Source organism: Chelon labrosus (assembly GCF_963514085.1).
Source record: "Chelon labrosus genome assembly, chromosome: 11".
Lineage (NCBI taxonomy): Eukaryota > Metazoa > Chordata > Actinopteri > Mugiliformes > Mugilidae > Chelon > Chelon labrosus.
Genome location: NC_140344.1, coordinates 26,500,183 through 26,522,130, shown reverse-complemented (window position 1 = coordinate 26,522,130; position 21,948 = coordinate 26,500,183). Strand labels below are relative to the sequence as shown.

Below are 21,948 nucleotides of genomic sequence, written 5' to 3'. Positions count from 1 at the left end.
TTCCACTGAAATCAGGTTAGCTACCTTCACTGATTACGGTCTAGTCCCATGATGAACGTCATGGATGGACGATGAGTCAGGTAGTTTTTTTAAAGGCTGTGACTGGGAGCAGTGACTTGGCAGTGAAAGCTTGTTTTGTTTTTAAACCCCAGAAAGAGCTGGCTGACGATTAAAACCTGTTGGTGCCTCATCAAATCATTAGACGTACAGTAAACGTGGAGATTTGGGTCAAAGCTGAGTCATTGAGGTCAGGAAGCTACTTAAACAGCATGTCCATACAATTTAATTGAGGCTTCTTCACTTTCGTCTGGGGGTGGGCAGAGTTTCAAATCTATTTAATCGACAAAAATGAAAGAAATTCCACCTTTTTTTAAACTTAGGAAAGAGATGTTTCTGGAGTTTTCAAGCTTTGGGGTCAAATCTGAGACAGAGGCTCCACATTAAAGTGTGTACTTTCTGAACTGAATTCATGCATGGAAGCTAAAACACTGATTCCAATCATTTTATTTTCATTCTGGCTGCTTTTTGACAACTGGCAGCAGAAAAATCCTCAAAATTAGACAGTGAAAGCTCTTCCTTGAGCTCAGCAAGGGTGAGTTAACTAGATCTGAAGTCAGGTAGCTACTTCAACACCTGCCCAAAGCCCATTCCTATGAAGAATGAAGTGTGTAATCTGAGATATTTAGTTTATGAATGGACGCTAAAACACCTGATTCCAACAATTTCACTTTCTTTTAAGCTGGAAAGCAAAGTTTCAAATCAATTTAATTGACAAAAATGATAAAAACTCCACAATGAAACCTCATTTTAACCTTTTTTAACCAGGTAGGCACCTTGACAACTGACAGAAGTCACTGATTCCAATCATTTTAATTTCATTTCGTCTGCTTTTTGACAACTGGGAACATGATTTCATATCAGTTTAACTAACAAAACAACAAATCATTAAACAGTGAAAGCTCTTTTTTTTTTTTAACCTGGATAAGAGCCGTTTGAAGCCAGGACAACTGACCGATCCAATGAAGAATAAATATAAAGTGGAATTTCAGAATTTATGCTAAAAATGCTGTCTCTAATCATTTGATGTTCATTTTGTCTGCTTTTTGAATTGAGAAAAACTACAGGGAGCAGAATTTTACTCAATTTAATCAACATAAAATCCTAAATAACGTGTCAGTGAAAGCTTTCTCATGAGCTTCACTGGCAAAAAAGTCTTAGACTGATTCTAGGCGGCGACCGCGACAACTGACGACGACAAGACGCAGCCGAAGAGCCTTTGAAAAGAAAAAAAAACAAGAAAAAACAAGAAAAATCTGAGCTCAAGTGTCGAAGAACGGCGCCGCCTCCTTTTACTGAGGGATGAAGTTTAAATCTGATAAAGTAAATGAGTTTTGTTTGACCTCTGAAATGACTTGAAACCAACCCCAGCGTGTGACTCGTGTAACATCAACACAATAAAAAAGAATCTTCAGACGACGTACAGCTTGGCTGCGTGCAAAAAAAAAATTAAAAAAAAAGAATCAATGAATATATAATTGGTTTTCACAAAACGTAAAATTATTTATAGAAAGATACAAATAAAATAAACGTGGTTTACAATTTAGCTAGTGGCTATTGAACGGTAATATAGTTGGAGGAGTTTAGAAATCTCTTTCACAACATTGATAAACCATTAGACTTTGATTAGTTGCTCAATTTAGCACAAACTGAGCGTCCCTGGTTTTTGGTTTTGCACAGAGCATCTCCTTTAACGTTAGCGTGGAAAATCTTCTGATATCTGCCATAAAATGTCCTCAGCAGTAAACAGCCCGACGTCAACATAAAGTGTGGAATTACAGCTATAAAATTAATCTAAAAAACTGATCCTATAAAATTTAAATACTTTGTCTTGAGCACTGTGGCGGTGAGGAGGAGGAGGAGGAGGAGAGGGTATATTTGGCAGTTTGTAAAGAGACGGGTGAGAGGAGTCGGTCCGGGTCGGTCCGGGTCGGTCTGTCCGTCCGTCGATGTAGAATTTAAATTGAAATCACGAGGGGAACAGCACGGTCTTGATGTACGCCACGGTGGTGAAGTTGGTCAACATGTTCACGTGCTCGTTGTCCGGGAGCTCTTTTAGGATCACGGGCTGCTTCTGCTGCCCCACCCACCGCTTGCACTGCAGGGCGCTGCGCAGGTTCACCGTCCCGTCGCCGTCTCCGTTCACCACCGTGGGCTCCACGTCGGGGAACTTGTCCGAGTACTGGAAGGCCGCGGACGTGGGGATGCCGGTGCCGTACAGACAGTGGACGGCCACCCCGGGGGCAGTGAGGTCGGACACCAGCGGCTCCGTGTCCTGACGCATCAGCCAGCCGTCGGGAAAACCGATGTCCTTGTAGAAACGCTCGTAGTCCTGCACGGTGTAGTTGGTGGTGGGCGTTTGGACCAGGACCTGGAGGTGGAAAGAACATCTTAAGTTGTGTTGTTTGGTGCTTGACAGGTAAGAGTTTTACATTACAGGAAGTCATCTGAGTCAAAAGGAAATTGTAAAAAATGAGCTCAACTGAAACTTTTGATAATAAAGAGCAAACATCTCTTTCCTAAGTTTAAAAAAAGGTGGAATTTCTTTCATTTTTGTCGATTAAATAGATTTGAAACTCTGCCCACCCCCAGACGAAAGTGAAGAAGTCTCAATTAAATTTTATGGACATGCTGTTTAAGTAGCTACCTGACCTCAATGACTCAGCTTTGACCCAAATCTCCACGTTTACTGTACGTCTTTATTTGCTGATGAGGCACCAACAGGTTTTAATCGTCAACCAGCTCTTTCTGGGGTTTAAAAACAAAACAAGCTTTCACTGCCAAGTCACTGCTCCCAGTCACAGCCTTTTAAAAACTACCTGACTCATCGTCCATCCATGACGTTCATCATGGGACTAGACCGTAATCAGTGAAGTGAAGGTCGCTAACCTGATTTCAGTGGAAAACCTCGACATCAACTTAGAGCCGAAGCCTCATTCAGGCGTGGTTGAACGCATCGAAAACAAGTTAATGTTAAAAAACAAAAACACAATGAAACAGGAGACTGAAACTAAACGCGGACAGAATAAAGAGATTTAGAGAGTGGACCAAATTGACTAAAAAGATCTACAGGCAACGAAGGCCGACTGTGACGTCAACTCACGTCTCACGTGTCTGGACTAAAAAGGCTAGGATGCTAGGAAGAGGTACTATTAGCTGGGAGGCTAGGACACTAGGAAGAGCTACTATTAGCTAGGACACTAGGAAGAGCTACTATTAGCTAGGAGGCTAGGAAGAGCTAGTTTCACCTGGAAGGCTAGGACGCTAGGAAGAGGTACTATTAGCTAGGAGGCTAGGAGGCTAGAAGAGGTACTATTAGCTAGGAGGCTAGGAAGAACTACTATTAGCTGGAAGGCTAGGACGCTAGAAAGAGGTACTATTAGCTAGGAGGCTAGGAGGCTGGAAGAGGTACTATTAGCTAGGAGGCTAGGAAGAGCTACTTTCACCTGGAAGGCTAGGACGCTAGAAAGAGGTACTATTAGCTAGGAGGCTAGGAGGCTGGAAGAGGTACTATTAGCTAGGAGGCTAGGAGGCTAGGAAGCTAGGAAGAGGTACTATTAGCTAGGAGGGTAGGAAGAGGTACTATTAGCTAGGAGGCTAGGAGGGTAGGAAGAGGTACTATTAGCTAGGAGGCTAGGAGGGTAGGACAAGGTACTATTAGCTAGGAGGCTAGGGAGCTAGGAAGAGGTACTATTAGCTAGGAGGCTAGGAGGGTAGAAGGGGTACTATTAGCTAGGAGGCTAGAAGAGGTACTATTAGCTAGGAGGCTAGGAGGGTAGGAAGAGGTACTATTAGCTAGGAGGCTAGGAGGCTAGAAGAGGTACTATTAGCTAGGAGGCTAGGTGACTATGAAGAGGTACTATTAGCTAGGAGGCTAGGATGCTAGAAACTGTCGTACAGAGCTGTCCTCTTCTGAATCAGCTGATCAGCTGTTCTACACTTCTTCATGTTGGTGAGGAAATATTTGTGGATTTCATTCATATTAAATGAATGATGAAAATCAAGGGCCCGTTGTGTGACCTATGAACTTTATCTTTTTGTTTACTTTCTGTTTCTCTGAGTTGAACAGCCAATCAGAGTGAACTCTGACCAATGTGTTGATTCAACATGCTGTAACGGTGGAAAGCCGCTGCCGGAGGTCCGACCAGGACCACAGACGCTCACCGACACTGGCCTATGGCCGACCATCGGCTCGGTGTGGCTCGGCCTCTACAGTGTTAGCGGAGTTGACTGAGTTGAAAGACAAACACCCAAACACAGACCTCGTCTTTGCCCCAGGAGTGAGCGTAAGGCAGCAGCCAGTTGGTGGAGACGGCAGTACGCTGCTGGGCGCGAATCTTCAACGGGCTGATCACTGGGATTCGGTTGTTATCGCCTGAAAGTCAGGGGGGAAAGGAAACAAGGGACAGAGAAGTGAGCCGAGAAATTCAGTTTCACTGTCAGGTTTCAGGAAAAACAAAAACATTATTCTGTACTTATACTCAGCTGCCAGTTTATTAGGTACACTAGTGAAAATATTCTCATATAACTTGCCTGCACTAAATCGTATATCTTCACAAAGGTTCAGATAATCGGCAGTTTGTTTCTTACCAGAGGTGACCACGCGCAGGGTCTTGACCACGCCGGCCCACGGAGGCCCCAGACAGATGAAGGCTTTGATGTACCGGTCCTTCCAGGCCTGGGGCTGCTGGTTGAGGAAGTACAGGGTGTACATGTTGCCCATGCTGTGAGCGATGAGCACCACGGGCCCGCCAGCCTTCTCTGCCATCTCCTCGATCATCTTCTGCAGCGCGAGGAAGTACTCTTTATTCTCGTCTGGAAGAGGAGGGCAAGGAGCAAACAAACAAAGTCCCAGCGTTATCAGAAGGACATCCTTGTTTGGACAATGAACCAACTATGTGAGAGCCTGACGGGCAAAATAATAATCCTGTTTGTCCAGGATAAAACTCCAGAGATGTCACGATGGATTTGAGTTTTCTATGCAGAAAATCTAAAATATTGTTTCTCAATTACATTATTTAAACACAGAAATGCATCCAAGGGCAGTGTGTGTGTGTGTGTGTGTGTGTCCCATGCATAGACTATAAATAAATAAATATAAATATGAACAACATGTTCCCACTTCCTTGCATCTGATCAGTACCCACACTTCTTCCAGACTTGCTTGTGTTTTCGTTTAATTAATACCGCTCTCTGCTCTGCCTCCACCACTTACAAGGAAATGTTGTAACTGGTGTACTTTTACAACTCTCACAGAACCGCTGGCATGGCAACTGGCGGTTGCCATCATGTCACATCCTGTTTCTATCGCGAATAACTAAACTTATCCAGAAGATTGACACTTGAACATGCATCAACATTATATTAACTACTTAAAATGACTTAAAAATGATTTGACATGTTGACAAGTCCCACGTGGAGCTTCTGACCTATTCTGCAGCCAGCCACCAGGGGGAGCTCTACTTGCTTTGGCTTCACTTTAATGGAGCTGTCCGTCTTTATACAGTCTGTGGTCTTATGGTGTACTGTACATGAGTTAGCTGCTTTAAACCACAAACCACAGGCTGACACGGTACATTTAATATGTACTTTTGTCCCGGGAATCAGCAGGAGTTGTAAATTAAGACAAGGCTGGTCATCATAAATAAGTTATTGTAAAGATGCACAGGAGGAATGTAATGTAGAAGTCTCATTAAGAGAGAGAAACAAACTGCTTGATGGCAGTGATTATCTCAAAACAGTGACAGGTGTCCCAGTTTTTTTTCCAGAAAATAGTTAAATTAAAAATAAAAAGCCAGGTGTCTGTTCACAGTGGATTCCAGTTTCTCTTGTCATTTCATTTTTTTCCACGTCTGCACCTGCTTTCGTGTATTTTGTGTTTCAGTGCTTACTTGGGGCTTTCCTCCAATCGTACGGCGCTCCTCTCACATCATCATCCCTGGTGTAGCCCCACTCTACTAGCGCCTGCACTATGCTGAAGAAATACATGCCTGCAAAAACACAAACACAACATAAGAACAAGACTGATATTAGAGTCAAAACCTGAGCAGAGACGAGAGCTGTTCCACTCACCCACGCTGCGTTTGCTGGGGTCCAGGTATTCCAGGGAAAAGGTCTTTCCGAAGCCGGGGACGCGCACGTCCACGCCCGGCGGCGACGAGGTGGTGTGTGTAGTTGTGTTGTAAATCAACCTGCACGCACACACGCACACATTTTAGAAAGAGAACTGGATGTGTATCAGTTCTGCATCTGGGGTAAACCACTCACGAATACACCATACTACTTCCCATTTTAAATCTCTCTTCTCCAGCCACATCGGTCTTAATGTGTGACAGCAACTTCCGCAATTCTGCTTTGTAGATGTCCAAAGCAGATGTGAGAGAACGCGTTGTGGTTTATCAAGCAGAAATGAGAGCTTTAAAATCTAAAGATCCTCAATGAGAATTCCTCAAAAAGCTTTAAGAGAGGCCTGAGAATTTATACTTGTGGTGTGGCGGAGTCGGTTCTTTAATTATTAAGCTACGACGCTAATCAGCTACGTTGGGTTTCCCTGTCTATTTCAAATGACTTGTGACTGGAAGTTGGAGCAAATAAATATGGAGCAACAGTTACATCTACTGGAATCGTTGCATCAGAACGAAAGGAGACGACCGAGTAGTTGGTGTTTAAAGGGGAAATGAAACGTCCATGTGTCGGTCGTGCTACTGCGAGATATATCGCTAAAATTGGATTTAAGAAGATGGAGTGGGAATGTTCCGTGCTCATCTAAATGCATTTTGGTTCAGTCGCAACTCTTGGCAGTTTGTAATTGCACTTCAGAGGGAGAAGAGCGTTATAAAAAAAAAAAAAGCAATAAGCTGCAAATTATTCTCAGGGCAAACGAGCAAACACTTGCACGACATATGACGGCTGACCGGAGTTTAACTTTTTATTTTACCCTCAACCAAATGAGTTAGTTTGACCAGATATTTTTGAAACTGACGGTGATTGATTAGATAACAGCGCAGCTGGTCACACTTGGACGTTTTTTTAAGCTTTGTTGCTCGAACCGTGAACGCAGGTTCAGGCTACGGCGTAAGATAAGATAATCCTTAAATTTAGCCCACACACTTAAGACAGATAGCTGCTTAAATGAATACGCTAACTCTGCTAGTCTTTCTTGGTCTGGTAGGACCACTAGCTTCTGGCGGCTAACATTAGCAAGCTAATCCATTTGTTGTAGTATTGTTTAAACAATTAGCATTATACTGTAAATGTTATGTTACACAGTGTAGGTTAAATGTATTGTAAATTATGTTGAATCCTTTCTTATTTCATACCACCAGCTTTAATTTCAGAATTAAAACCTCAAGGTGGCTTCAACTGATCTAATTGTGCAGAAGTGTTGAGTACAGCCTCCACCCTATCCTCATGTTGCTTTCATTTCAAAATAAAAGCATGTTAGTGTTACTTCAGTAGCTCATATACTAAAATAAAAGCAAAAGGATTCAAGTCTCCTGACTGCAGTTAGGTGAGGATTAACTGGGTCATTTCAGGCGGCCAATACCTGGATTTGAAGAACCAGTAACAGATTTTACAGTTCAGTATTTTTTATTGTCACTATATTTGACTTAATCATTGCCAGGCTCTCGTTTTACGGTATTTTACTTTACCAGTATTGCTGCTACTGACACTGTGAGTGAGTCTTATTTTTTTTTTTTTGTCTTTTCACCCTTTGTTTCCCCTCTGTGGATAAACTAAGGACCCAAAGGTCAATTTGTCCAAAGTGGGTTGATAACTGTTCAAAGTCTCAAACCAGGTCACTGAACCCAATCGGCCTCCACCTTTATCTTCTTCACAACAACCCTCAGGAATTTGCTACTCAAGGTTTTTCCACAAAAAGGCAAAAATGCGTTCATTATGTTGGCAGCAACGTTGGATAATACGGCCGATTATAAAAAAATACCACTGATGACCTGTGATGGACGGGTGAAACACCCACCTGATGTTGTCGATCCAGCAGTCGATGGCGACAGGGACGAGCTGCTCCAGGTTGAGCCACAGCGTGAAGAACGAGTCGGTCTTCCTGTAGCAGATGTAGTGCACCACGCTGGGTTTATCCAGCTTCGCCTCCAGCTGGTTGCCCAGATCCCCGGGGACTGAAACGAGGAACATTAGCAATGAATGGCTAACTGTTAGCGTAACTTAAAGGTTTTGTACTGCAATTAAATAGACACTTTGTTGGTTTTCTGATTGTTCAGCCAACCACCAATTAGAGGGCTCCTACTCTTTATCAAGTACCGACTTTTTGTGTGATTGTTGCTAGGTTAGACAAACAATAGAGAGCTAACGCTAGCAACAAGCTAGCGTTGGCAGACATTAGACCCTTTTCAAAAGATTTTAGTTTTTTGATGTATGTTTTTTTCCTTTGCTGTAGTCACCTGTTGTTGTCGACCTTTTTTTTTTGATTTTTGATTTTTTTTTTAAACTCAATCACGTAATTGAGGATTCTCTACATCTTCTTTTTTTCTTCATTTTCGAGATATCAATAAGTAATAAACCCTATAAAAATAAGTCTAAATGCTTAAAAGTGGTGACAATTTCTTAAAAATAAAAATTGTAGGTGGCTTTAGCCAAATATCTCTAAACCTAACAAAATAAAAAGTATTTTAATGTTTTTATTTATGTTTTTATTTAACAGTGTTGCACCAAACTGCAAAATTGGCAATAAAATACGCAGAAAAAAGACATTTATTTGTGTTTTATTAACTCATTTCTGGTTACAACACAAACTACTGTTTCTTGGCGTTGATTGAATGGATTAATTTGAGCGCCAAGGGTCGCCGAGGAAGATTTCTTCAGTGGCCGTTTGCAACCTCCGTGCTATCAAAATAAATCCCATGACAAGTCTATTGACGCTACACTGATCTGAGTGTTGTAACAGCAGCAGTGTTATTCAATCTGAAGAGGATCTGTGAACATATTATATTATAAGGAATTTTACAGTATTTTAAAGAAAAACAATGTACCTTAATTGAGGATTATGGTATATGTCAACCTATTTGTGTTAATATGGCTGTTGTGGCACGTGCTAACACAATTTTAGAGGTTCATGGAAATGTGGAAAGCATCGTAGCGAGTGGGAGTTGCAGATTTCCAAAAAAACTAAATTCTCATGTGCCTTTTGGCCCAATATACGCTGCTTTATCGGACTCCTTCTTTCTCTTAAACTGAGGCCGGAGAGAGTAAAGTAAACATGACCCATAGAAGTACAGTAGACACATAAAGGGGACATAATGTTAAATAAAATAAACCAGAATAATCTTTTAAATCATGTGTACGCTAAGACTGAAACTGTTTATTCAAACTCTGAGACAGTTTATGCAATTATTATTTTATATATTACAAGAAAATATCTGATTTTAGAGTACTTTAATTCGTTCTTTAACAATTCACAAGCTTTTATTTCATAGATGGTTTCAAATTAACTATTTTACAGCTGTAATACTTCTACCAACGTGCTGCAATCATGTGATCAGCCACTTACTGGAGTATTGATCTTTGTTTCCATCATCTACTCATGTTGCTTTCATTTCCAACTAAAAGCACACTAGTGGGGATAACATCTGCAAAGTTTAACAGATCACAGGATACAAAGGCAAAGATTGAATGTCCTCGAATGAATCAGGATAGGGGGACAAGTAGAGAATCGGTTTATAATACATTAAGATCATTTGCTCAAGCACAAGAGACGCTGGTCGTTTCAGTGCAAGGACAACCAGCCCCAAATCACCGTCAACAGAACTCTTTCCACACACACATGTCAACAGACTGGGTCAGATAACAGGACTCCTTTTCAATGCAGGAATGGAAATATGTGTTGTGTTATAAAGTCTTAACCTGGGTCCTAAAGTGGTGGTTAAACTGAAAAAAACTTCCTTATCACGAGGATTTAATAGGCTGCAGAGCTGAGGAGTCAGATTCTGTTCCAAACCGAGTCATATGATCTGGGCACTGCTGGGGTGTAAACAATCACCACGAACAGAAAGCACTTACTCATCAACAGCCATGTCTGAACAAAGAAAATGGTTTAAATCTTCACTAATATTGCTTAATTTTGTGATTTTAGGCGTTGATTTCACCTGGATATTCATAGATAGCCTCGTGCTCACCCTTGGCAAAATCCCACCAAACTTCGTTCATAAATATAGCATTTTAAGGACGACGTCTTCTAAAAAGATACGAAGCTCTCAATAACCAACGATTGCACACACTTTCGGATTGGGTTTTCCGTATTTCCCATACGGCACGCACATAATAATAAAAACATGAGAATTTCTTTAAAAAAAGCATATATACAACTTAGTATACATAAGACGTCTACGACAAGTCCCCGGATGTTTTGGTGGAAGGAAGTAAAAGAACCAAATGTCCAAACACATATAAATGCTTAAATTTAACCAAACAGGTTGAATATATGACAGCCGAATTAAAGACTGGTGAAACTGTAATGTGTCGAGCGTTGAGTCATGTTTTTCTGGTTGCGTAACTTCTGCTACACCCAAGTAGATATGAAATTTGACAGATTTTAAATGGAGTTTGGCGAGTCCTAGATGACGCTAGCTGCGGATGAGTTGGCTAATTTTTAAGTAAGTTTCGCAGATATTTCGCAAAAAGCTGGTGATATTGTACAAGACGAATGTTGTTTTTAGCTTTTAATTTATTATAATAGTGGAGAAAACACTTACTGAGGACAACAGGAGGTCTTGCGGACGAACAAGACTTGTCGCCGAGACATTCCTCCCTCGGTCTCCCGTTGCTCTGAGCCGACAGCAGCAACAACAACAAACCGACCGAGAGGGAGGTAACCCGGTGCCAACCCGCCATGGCTCCCGGTATCTCATAGCCAGAGGGTCATGACGTCGTGTTCGGTGTGCGCTGACCGGCAGCGATGTTTTTCTGGTTCGCTGTTAGATTCCTCCGATCTTTAAACGCCTGTGTTTCCACCGTTGACGATGATCAGTGAACAGGTCTGGTCACGAGGTTGAGATCACAGAGCAATCCACCGTGACTTCAGCAGTCAAGTCAGACGTCATCGATCGCAGATGTCGTCGAACGGAAGCGAAACAAGATAACGCTGTTTGTACTGGAGCTGAACTATTGACACATTAGATGCTTTATTGAAATGGAAACGTTTAATAATATTTTTATTAACAGTACTGCAAAAATAGTATTACATAGTATGGGTTTACATGTATGGAAAAGGACTATTGCACTGTAAAAAGAACTAAACAAAACAAAAAAATAGAGGTTGTGATATTTTTTTCCCTCCAGAATTTAGAATTTCTGAAAATTCAGAGAATAAAGTCAGAATTCTTTAACTCTTTAGAATTCCTAATGTTATTCTCAAAATACTGGCTTATTTTGTTCTCAAATTTTTAACTTCAATCTCAAACTTCACACTTTAATCTCAGGATTCTGACTTTTTCTTAGTTTTCAGACTTTTTATCAGAGAATAAAGACAGAGTTCGGACTTTTTCTCACAATTCTGATTTATAGGTCAGAATTAGGACTTTTCAGTCTCTCTTAGGACTTGACTTTTTTTCTCAGAATTTGTTCTAAAAATACTTTAATCTAACAAATCGTAGAATTAAAATTAAATCCATGATTTTTATGAGAAATTTGAGAACAATTGTATGTATCTGTATTTTGCAAATTCAAAAGTCAAAAGCCTGAGTATTTTACTCAGTTTTATTCTCACAATTCTCAAACTACTAGTTTTAATCTCAGAGTTCAGACTTTTCAGACTTTTTCTGAGAATTAAGTGAATTTTGAGAATAAAATAAATTCAGAAATTTTACTTAATCTCAGAATACCTTCTTATTTGTTTGAAAATTTCAGGAAAAAATTCTCAACCCTCGTAATACTTTCTTTCGTCGGCCTAATCCTCTTCCATACATGTGCAGGTTGCATGACAGAGGAAAAAAGTAATTAATATCTTTAATAAAATGCTTAGTGTGCTGATTTCGATAAATATATTAATCCTGAAGGAAACACTATAATTATATCATAGACAGTAACTATCTGTTAAATGATGAAGTAACAGGACCTTGGCACAGACTCAACACATAAATGAACATAAAATATACTTTTTTGTAATTATTGTGATTGTTAAAGTTTTTTTTTTGTTTTTACATGATTACCATTAAGTCTCATTGTAATCGCTATCAAAAGAAAAATAAATGCCCAGCCTTGAAATATAAGTAAACAGACCAGAGTCAAAGCCATGCTGTCAAGACGTCAGCTTTCAGTTTAGATAAGAGGGTTAGATTCTCCTCCTCCAGTCCAGATTGGTTTGGAGCTGTTGCACTACCTTGACAGAAATGTGAGGTACTAATGCGTGTTTCTGTTTGATATTTGAACTGACAGAAAGATGTGTAAGGATCCAGGACTCTATTTAGTCTAATCTGATGTCTATCTCTTTGGGCGTGTCTGATTTGCCCTCCAGGATGTCCTGGATCTGGCTGAGCACCTTGTTGTGGAACACTATGTCCAGGTGGGCCAGGCCTTTGAACTCCGTCACGTGGACAGGCTTCTCCTGTTTCCCTATCCAACGTTTGCACTGACTCATGCTGAAGCTGTCCACCGTGTCGTCCCCGTCAGCGTAAACATAGTCTACCGGGTCCCCGTTGGGAAACTCCTCGTCGTAAATGTACGTGACGGGAGTCGGCAGCCCCACGCCGTACATGCACCACACCTCGACCCCGGGCGGCTGGAGATCACCTGTGAGGTTCTTGGTGTCCTCCCACATGTACCTGGAACCAACACGAGGGCATCGTTAACGTTTTTACATTGATAACTGATGAAGCAGAGTCACAGATATAGTCAAACTTATTTTAAGATAGCTTCTTTCTTTGTCAAAACTTGGTCCTACATGACCCGAATGCAAAATGTGAGATGGGACTTCAGAGGTCTGAATTACTCCATTCTAATTTTCATTTCCAAACTTTTTCAGTATAATTTTTTTGTCGGAGAATTTTGATAAATGTTACGACACGGCTCAGGGGCCGCAACATAAAGTGGAGATGCGTGACTGAGCTACAAAAATAAGGGTTTATTTAATTAAAAAGAAAACAAAAAGACGACAAGTGAGATATGGTGAGCCTCTGCAGCTGAAAAGGCCTCTTCAGCAAGGGCCTTTATTCAGTTTTCTCAGGTGTGGCTGGTTAAGGTGATTCAGCGCAACCCCCTCTGCGATCCTGCCCAACCTTCCAAGACATGCAAGAACTGATGCCTTTACACATGATTACACAACATTTCAACACCAAATACATAATAGTGGTGGAGAGGAGGACACTGAACAAACTGTTATTAATCATGGATAACCCTGACCACCCTCTCCACCACACAACAGACAATGAAGCACCTTCTCCAGAAGGCTCAAACAACTTTGTTGTCTCAAGGAACGCTACAGGAAATATTTCCTGCCTCAAGCCATCGGTCTGTACAACTCCTCATCTGAGTGTGACAGGTGACACTGGACTGGACTTATTGTTACTGCACATTTTGCACATGGTTGTTTGGTTTGTCTATCTATAACATGTTGCATGACCCACACAACGTAGAGCAGCCACAAACCAAATGATTACTTATACCAAGTTACTTTGTTACCTAAGTTACCTTAGACAAAGGCTGGCATCAAGTAATCCCAACACAGTAAACTAATGGTCAGACACCATAGACTGTATAAAGATGGACGGTGTAAAAGCTCCTCAAAAGTGAAGCCAAAGCAAGTATAGCTCCCCCTGTAGTATAGGTCATAAGCTCCGCCCCCTCCATGTTAGTGGGTGGGACTTGGGTCAAACTAAAACATTAAAATACACGTCAAATAATTCATCATTTTAGGTAGTTAATATAATGTTCAAGATTATTTTTTTGGCTAAGTTTCAATTTAGTTAGTTATTTGACGCTATAGAAACAGGATGTGACATAATGGCGACCACCAGTTGCCATGCCAACCGCTCCGTAAAGCGGTCCCGTGGGACCGTGAGAGTTGTAAAAACAAATTTTAAAAATAAATACGGTGTATAATCCAATATTTCCTTGAAACTGGTGGAGGTGGAGCAGAGCATAGTATTAATTAAATTAAAATGCGAGTGAGTCTGGAGGAAGAGTGGGCGTGGCATCGATATCGCCGCTCCATGTGGCTCCACTCTCGGACCGTACCGATCAGGCTCTGGCTCCAAAGTCACAAGATGGCGCCGCCCGTATACCCAGGAAAATAGCGTCAGTTTGGCTAATGCAAGGAAGTGGGGACGCGTAGTCCATATTTATATACAGTCAATGTCACACACACACACACACACACAACTTACAAATTCAATGAAGCCAAAGCACAAGTGACCTACCAACAAACGGAAAGCCACACCCACAACAAATGTGGCACCACACCACACAGAGTTACGGCCTTCGTCCAGCCTTAGTGTAATCATTCACAATAAATTTTAACCAAAAGCCAATTCAGTCTGGTGTAATGTTGCTTCCCTCACCCCTAACAGAGCTGGGTTGTAACATTAGTCTTCTCAGGTGTGGCTGGTTAAGGTAATTAAGCACAAGCAATGCCACCGCAGCTTTAATCAAGACGAAAAGAGAAATTAAAAAATGAAAGCTGTTAGTTACCAGCCATCCTCAAAGCTAATGTCACTGAAGAAGCGCTCGTAGTCCCGGTTGGTGTAGTTCCGGGTCGGTGTGGAGATGAAGGCGTGGTTCTGTGGCCAGGTGTCCTCAGACGGCAGCATCCAGGGATTAGTCATCGCCATCCTCTGCTCCTCTCGGATCTTTATGTTGGAAATCATGGGGATGCCGTCGTTTTCACCTGAAATGAGATGAAGAGATACCTTTTATTGAGCTTGTATTAACAGCGCCAGGTGCACGTCCAGTTTAGATTCTACTCAAAGCGCTTACCTGAAGCCAGGACTCGAAGTGCTTTGACAGCTCCCCCCCACGGTGCGCTGAGGGATATGAAGCCCCTGACGTACTTGTCCTTCCAGGCCTGGGGCTGGTGGTTGAGGAAGTAGAGGACGTAGTGGCAGCCCATGCTGTGTCCCAGCAGGTAGACGGGCTTCTGGTACTGGCTGTACATCTCCTCAACCAGGTCCTGCAGCCTGGTGAAGTACTCCCCGTTCTCATCTGTGAGGCGAAGGGGGTGACAAGAAGGTTAAGAGGCTGAAGGCAGGAACTTTGTTAAGTCCACGTGGAAGTCATCCTATCAAGACGAGACACTTTAGAGTTTAGTTCAAACATACGGCTCGCGGGCCAAAAGCAGCCCCGCCAGAGGGTCAAATGTGGCCCGCAGCATGAATTTGCAAAGTGTGAAAAGTCAGGTTACTGTGCTATTATCTTACAGGTGCGCCCGCTTGAGATCAAATTGTGGCTGTATGTGGCCCCCCTCCCCAAACTAAAATGAGTTTGACACCCCCTGGTTGCAACATCATAGCTCGATATAATCTTTCTAGACCCAGCAAGAGAGAGCAGATTCTTGTTTTAAGAGCTCAGGTTGCACACAATTAGTGGAAGATGCATTGACATTGTATGGTGGAGCAGCGCCCTCTGCTGTTTTGGAAAGACTATTACCAAGAGCTTCTCCACAGGTCTGTGCAGGCCATGGTAAATCCAATAAATAACAATCTGAGACCAGGGCAATTAGACTTTTAGAGTCTCTTGAAGCAGCTTCTGTTCTTGTTTCACCTAACTCTTCAGTTCAGTGGAGCATTTTAGCATCTTTCAGCTCATTCTTTTGGTTTTACAGGCCACAACTTTGCTGTCTTCAACTCTCCTCTCATCAACTTCATTTTCGGCCACGACAAGCAGACGTTTTCCATCAGGTGATGAACTCTAAATGCAGCTTTAATATATTCAAATTGCTTAACGAACCTCTGTTTTTATTCTAAGAGTTTTATTTTCACCGGGCTGAGTTGCTCTGCAGGTTCCTTCCCCATTATACTTCACAGCCAACACATGCAAAGTACCAGATCTTTAAAAATTTGCATGTCTCTCGAGATAAAAAACAAATAAATAGATAGATAGATCCACCAGTGCGAGCATGCGGGTGTGTCTAGGGTGCATGCGTCTCACTCACTCGGCGTTAACCTCCAGTCGTACGGCGCCCCGCGGACGGTCTCGTTTCGGACGTAGCCCACGTTGACCAGATGCTGCACCATCGTGAAGAAGTAACCTGAAGAGAGAGGCAACAGACTCAGTCAGCTCAGGGATCTGGATCGACTTTAATCATTTAATTACTCTGTTATGAATAATTCACAGAGGATAATCCGCCGGAAAAGATGTAAAGTTGTATGTAGGCAATTTATTAGGTACACCAGTGAAAACAAATGCATTCTAATATAACAGTCCTGCATTAAATCTTCTCTTTATGAAGGTTCTAGTATTCAGCATTAGTTTAAAACATCTGAGAGAGAGATTCAGTCATCAGTGTCTTTACTTTGGAGATTTGTAGCACCATTGAATTGTATTGCGTTGTACCAACACGTGTTTAATTCAATCCCGTTTAACAACACCATAAACTGCACGCTCCAGCTGTATCACCACCTTTCACTATAACAGTCATGATGGAGGATTTTTGTTAGTGTACCTAATGTTTCGGCATGAGTGAGTGAGTGTATATGCTAATACATGTGTGTCAATAATTTTTCATTTGGCCAAAAATCTGAGAAAGGTTTATCTCAGGACTAAATACTTCACACAGACTGGGATTAAGCAGCCGTACACTCACTGGCCAGTTTATTAGGTACACTCGTGAATGTGTTCTAATATAACAGTCCTCAGCATTTAACCTGAAGTAACCCTCAACTTCAAAACATGTATTTTTTTTTTCTCACCAGCAAGTTTGTTGTAGTCAAGAAACTCTATGGAATAGGTCTGCCCGAATCCTGGCACCCGCACCTGCACCCCCGGTGAGTTGGACGCCCGCCGAGTGGTCCTGTTGTAAACAAGCCTGGAAGACAAACGGAGACACGCATGTCTTTCAGTTTTTGGCAAAAACATTCTGTCCCAAGAAAGTAGTAAAAAAAAAAAAAACATTTTGGTCTCCCCGGGTTTAATTGGTGCGCCCTGTGGTGATGAGTTAACACGAAATCGGGAAAGATTTAAAGGGAGCAGCGCAGCAGAAGTCCGTTGTTTTCGTTCTTTAACACTGAAATCTGATCTGGGAGGATTTATGTCTTACAGAACAGTAAAGGTGTGTTTAGCCTGCTTGTGAGGGGAAAGGTTACCGTATGTTATCGATCCAGCAGTCCACACCTATCGGCATGAACATGTTGAGGTCGATCCACAGGGGGAACCACTTCTCTGTCCTCTTGTAGCACATCCAGTGGACCAGCGTCGGCTTGTTTATCTTGGCTTCCAGACGGTTCCCCAAGTTTCCCGGCACTGAACACAGGAATACAGGAATCAACAAAAAGAGCACATGGAGCAGAGAGGGGAGCTGCTGCAATAAGGTAATGAAACAGATGGAAGTGAAGGACGTAAGACTGGGTGAACAATAAAACTGAGACAAGAGGTTGAAAATGACCTTTTATGTATTTTAAGGAGTCAAAAGCAGAAAATGTTGGGAAAAACCTGAGGAGGAAACTTGAGGTCCAAAAGATTGGTTTTGTGTCCTGCTTCACTTCCTGTCTCTGTTTTCCCTCTGATTATACACCGATCAGACATAACATTATGACCACTGACAGGAGATGTGAATAACATCAACCATCTTGTGACAGTTCAATGTTCTGCTGGGAAACTTTTGGACCTGGCATTCATTGGTGTGGATGTTACTTAGACATGTAGCACCTACCTAGACCAGACCAGGCACCCCCACCCCATAGCAATGACACTCCTTGATGGCAGCAGCCATCCCCAGCAGGATGCAGCACGTGAAGAACAGCACAAGGTGTTGACCTGGCCTCCAAATGATCCACAGAGGCCTCTCCCCTCACTTCCCAACTTTTTCCAAATGTATAAGCAATTTTTTTGCACACTTTCCACTCCAAAATTTAAAATTTCATTTCATTCGACTGTCCTTCACATCCTCGCTGTAGGCTACGTGTATGCCTAGAAGGACGATGAACTTTCACGTGTAAACATTGAGTCATGAGCGGTGGGAAGAAGAAACGTCCTTCAGAGGGAATCACTAAAAAAAATCTGACTCATAATCAAACAAACAAAGCCTCATAAGGCTGGGATGACGTTTATCGGATGCTATCCGCCATGTTTTCTTTTTTAAATCTGAGTTGTATGGTACATTCATGGATTCAAGGTTACCCAGAGAACCTGGCTTCTTGTAATGAGCTCTAATAATGTACGGACATGTTGTTCTGAAACCTCTACACCCTGAAAACCGTTAAAACCAAATCTCTGACGTGTTGAGATATCTGAGATATCTAGGAAATGGGTCACTGTGTCCCGGTGTCCCTGTGATGAGATTACTGTTTACGTCAATACATCCAAAGGACCAGAAATGGTCTGTGATTGAAGCTGTTGAGGGATCTATTGCCATAAACACCACTTTGACTCACAAATGAGGAGTGCCACACTTTATTACTACCATAAAATGACCCAGAATTCATCATATATTTGTCCTATTCACCCTATTAAACAAATATATTGAGATGTTGCTATGTGCTCACATCTTCGAGTCTGCCTTGGTTTTTAAAGATAAGTCTCCAGATTCTGAGATCAAAAAGTGTCACTGGATATTATGAACTGGATTTCTTTAGTCTAGGGGTAATTAAGAAAATTATTTAATGAAAAAAACTGGACGAATGACATGTACACTTACAACTTCAGTAGGGACACCAGTCAAAATGAATGCATTCTATTAAAACAGTCCTGCACTAAATCTTGAATCCATGAAGGTTCTGGTTTTCGGCATTATTTTAAAATCATGGAGAGAGCTGTTGATTCAACTGTGTTTTCATTTTGGAGGTTGTTGTTTGTACCGACACATGTTCCTATAATTTTGGCAATCCCATTTTAGTCAGTGGGACCACAAACCGCATCCTCCAGTTGAATTACCACCTTTCTGATGCTATTTTAACAAAAGTAAACATTATAAATGTCGTAAAACTGTTATACTGTTATATTAAGATTCATTTTTACTAATGTACCTAATGTTTTGGCAAGTGAGTCTACCTATTAATACATGTGTTATAAATTTGGATCTATAGTTATAATAATTTTTCTTTCAGTCAACAATCTGAGAAAGGTTTATTTCAGGAACACATAATACCCACATAGACCAAGATTAATCCAATTATGCCAATTTATTAGGTACACTCGTGAAAACATTCTAATATAACAGTGCTGCTACTAAATCTTGCCCTTATGAAGGTTCAGTTTTTCAGAATCTGTTTAAAATAAACTGAGAGAGCTGTTGATTCAACTGTGTTTTTCATTTTGGAGTCTGTAGTTTGCACCGACACGTGTTCCTAATATTTTGGCAACCCCGTTTTGAGTCAGTGGGCTAGGCCAAATAACAGAAACTTAATTAAAATTCAGTTCAGTTTAACAGAACCACTAACTATAAATCCTCCAGTTGAATTACCTGCTTTCTGGTGGCGTTGCGACATAAAGTGAACATTATAAAAGTCATAAAACTAAGATTTCGTGCAGGACTGTTAAGATAGAATGCATTTGTTTTCACTGGTGTACCTAATGTTTTGGCAAATTATTTAACAGGATTTGACAGTAATATTTAACAGGAATTTAAGAGGGGATGATGGTGCGTGTACTGAATATCACTGAGTCTGTAAAAAGTCTGAGTGCAGGAGAAAATGGTGACATAGCTGCAGGGTCAAATGTGCAGAGTACAGTGTTTGACCTCACTGATAGCCTCAGTACACACAGACAGTCAGACTGTCAGACACACTGCATTTTATTTCAGATTTCACATTTAATGAACATAAAATGAATACTTGGTGCAATTTCAGGCTCCAGTTTGGGAAGTGCGTGCAAAAAGCAGCTGCGTGCATTGTTGCATTTCACCCACCGCATCTCAGCCCTGTCAGAAAAATGATCCCAAAGATTTTAAAAGTCCCTGCTACTCACCAATGACGAGAGGAGGAGTGCTGTTGCTCGGCCCTTGGCTGGTTTTGGCGTTGGGAGGGAAGACGACATTGACGATCCAGAAACCCGAGGAGTGATGGAGGCCCAGCAGAAAGAGAAAGGCGAGCAGCAGCGCCGGGAACAAGCTTCCTCCGGGTCCCATGGTTCGCTGTGGAGCAGCTGTGGCGGTCAGAGGGAGCTTTGTCTCGGCTGTGTGTGTGAGGCTGGAGGCGGAGGAGGAGGAGGAGGAGGCGGAGGAGGGCAGATAAAAACAAAATAACGCGATGTCACAGCTGTAGAGAAAAAAATATAAACTAGAAGATAAATATTCTTCTCTCCTAACTTGCTGTGAATAACTCCGCAGTGTGTTTGTTAATGTGTGGTTTACAGTGAGGGGGATTCATCAGTCATGCAGACAAATAAAACGTGTACTGGTTGTTATCCACTGACCTATCGATTCTCCCTAATCACGCTGTGTTTACGCAACACAAAGTAAATGATTGCCTGAGAGGGGACACATTTTCTTTCTTTTTGTTTTATGAGACAAACATGGTCTAGAAATGAAAAGAAAATGTTCTTAAATCAGAATAAATACTTACTCTTCTCACTCCTGCTGAGTCTCAGATGCTGCTGATGCTGATGCTGCCTTCATGGTCCTTATAAAAATCCAGGATTTAAAGACGAACATTTGTGTGGAAATAGTTTTTTAATTGTATTGATCATTATAACATATAGTGTAACATATAAAACAAAGCAAACAGGGGCAGTGGTGCAAAACGTGTTTCTCTTTTGTGCTAAAATATTTCATATGTCTTACAAATGACATATCTTATATATATGTTATGCATTATTTACATATCTTGCAGAGTTCCATACATATACTCTAAATATTTGTATATAACATGTTTATCTTCATATACACAATGTATCTCATGTCCACTACATATTTTATGTATTTACACTTGTATATCCTACTTAGCGATTGCTTCTATCTATCTATCTACAAAGAAAACCCAATCATTAGCACATATCTGTGGGTACTACAAAAACACTATTGAACAATAGTCTAATAAAGGATTTATGCTTTTCTGGTCCTTCACAAAGCCGATATAACACAATAAAAACAAATGCCTTCTAATATAACAATTCTGCACTAAATCTTAGTTGTATGACCTTTACAATGTTCACTTTATGTCGAAATGGCGCCAGAAAAGTGGATGGGCGTTCTGGAGCATGTAGTTTGTGGTGCTGTTAAACTGAAATGAACTGTCTAAGATGGGGTTGCCAAAATAACAGAAACATTCGGGAACAGGCACAAATTACAACCTCCAAAATGAAAACAAAGCTGCGTCATTTGCTCTCTCAGTTATTTTAAACAAATGATTAATACCATAACACGTTCATGAAGCTAAGATCTAATGCAGGACTGTTATAGTATAATGCATTTGTTTTCTTTAGTGTACCTAATGAACTGGAAAGCGAGTGTATACAGAGGCTACCATATATGATAGAAGTTGGATAAAGTATGTTTAGCTAGTATGCTAATATCTGTGGGATTGTGATGCATTTAAATTTGCTATACTTGTAATATCTTTATAGATATATCCAAACTATACATATATCTAATTTATATTGACCATATTCTAATGTACTCTGGATAAATAAAGAATAATTTAATGTTTAATGGTATGTCATACAACATCTAATTGCTCTTCAGTCAACTGCACAACCTGCACTCACTTGTCCTACACATCATAGTAAATCTGTACACGTGAGGTTACCACAGACCATGAACTTTTTACAGATGTT

General features: G+C 41.2%; 2 protein-coding genes across 2 annotated transcripts; both read right to left on the bottom strand.

Annotated features, from left to right (window-relative positions):
* Window positions 1-1,535: 1,535 nt before the first annotated feature.
* pla2g15 (phospholipase A2, group XV) lies at window positions 1,536-11,077 on the bottom strand. Its single transcript, XM_084554934.1, has 7 exons — window positions 10,785-11,077; window positions 8,039-8,195; window positions 6,130-6,248; window positions 5,949-6,047; window positions 4,648-4,872; window positions 4,320-4,432; window positions 1,536-2,428 (listed from the first exon to the last, which is right to left on the bottom strand). Exons 1-7 carry the CDS (start codon window positions 10,921-10,923, stop codon window positions 2,027-2,029), a joined length of 1,254 nt encoding a protein of 417 aa, XP_084411060.1. The 5' UTR covers window positions 10,924-11,077; the 3' UTR covers window positions 1,536-2,026.
* A 186-nt stretch (window positions 11,078-11,263) lies between these two features.
* On the bottom strand, window positions 11,264-20,302 carry lcat (lecithin-cholesterol acyltransferase; the record flags this gene model as incomplete). The annotated part of the gene is made up of 7 exons (XM_084554629.1): window positions 11,264-12,851; window positions 14,716-14,911; window positions 15,001-15,225; window positions 16,175-16,270; window positions 16,932-17,047; window positions 17,325-17,481; window positions 20,143-20,302. The coding sequence occupies 7 exons, from the start codon at window positions 20,300-20,302 to the stop codon at window positions 12,494-12,496; spliced, it is 1,308 nt and encodes a 435-aa protein (XP_084410755.1). The 3' UTR covers window positions 11,264-12,493.
* Window positions 20,303-21,948: the final 1,646 nt, after the last annotated feature.

Coding starts and splice junctions, on each gene's coding strand:
- pla2g15 (XM_084554934.1), bottom strand. CDS start 10,923: ATGGCGGGTTGGCACCGGGTTACCTCCCTCTCGGTCGGTTTGTTGTTG. Junction 6,048..6,129: donor CCCCAGCAAACGCAGCGTGG/GTGAGTGGAACA, acceptor GTGTTTTTGCAG/GCATGTATTTCTTCAGCATA. Junction 4,873..5,948: donor CGATTGGAGGAAAGCCCCAA/GTAAGCACTGAA, acceptor CTCCTCTTCCAG/ACGAGAATAAAGAGTACTTC.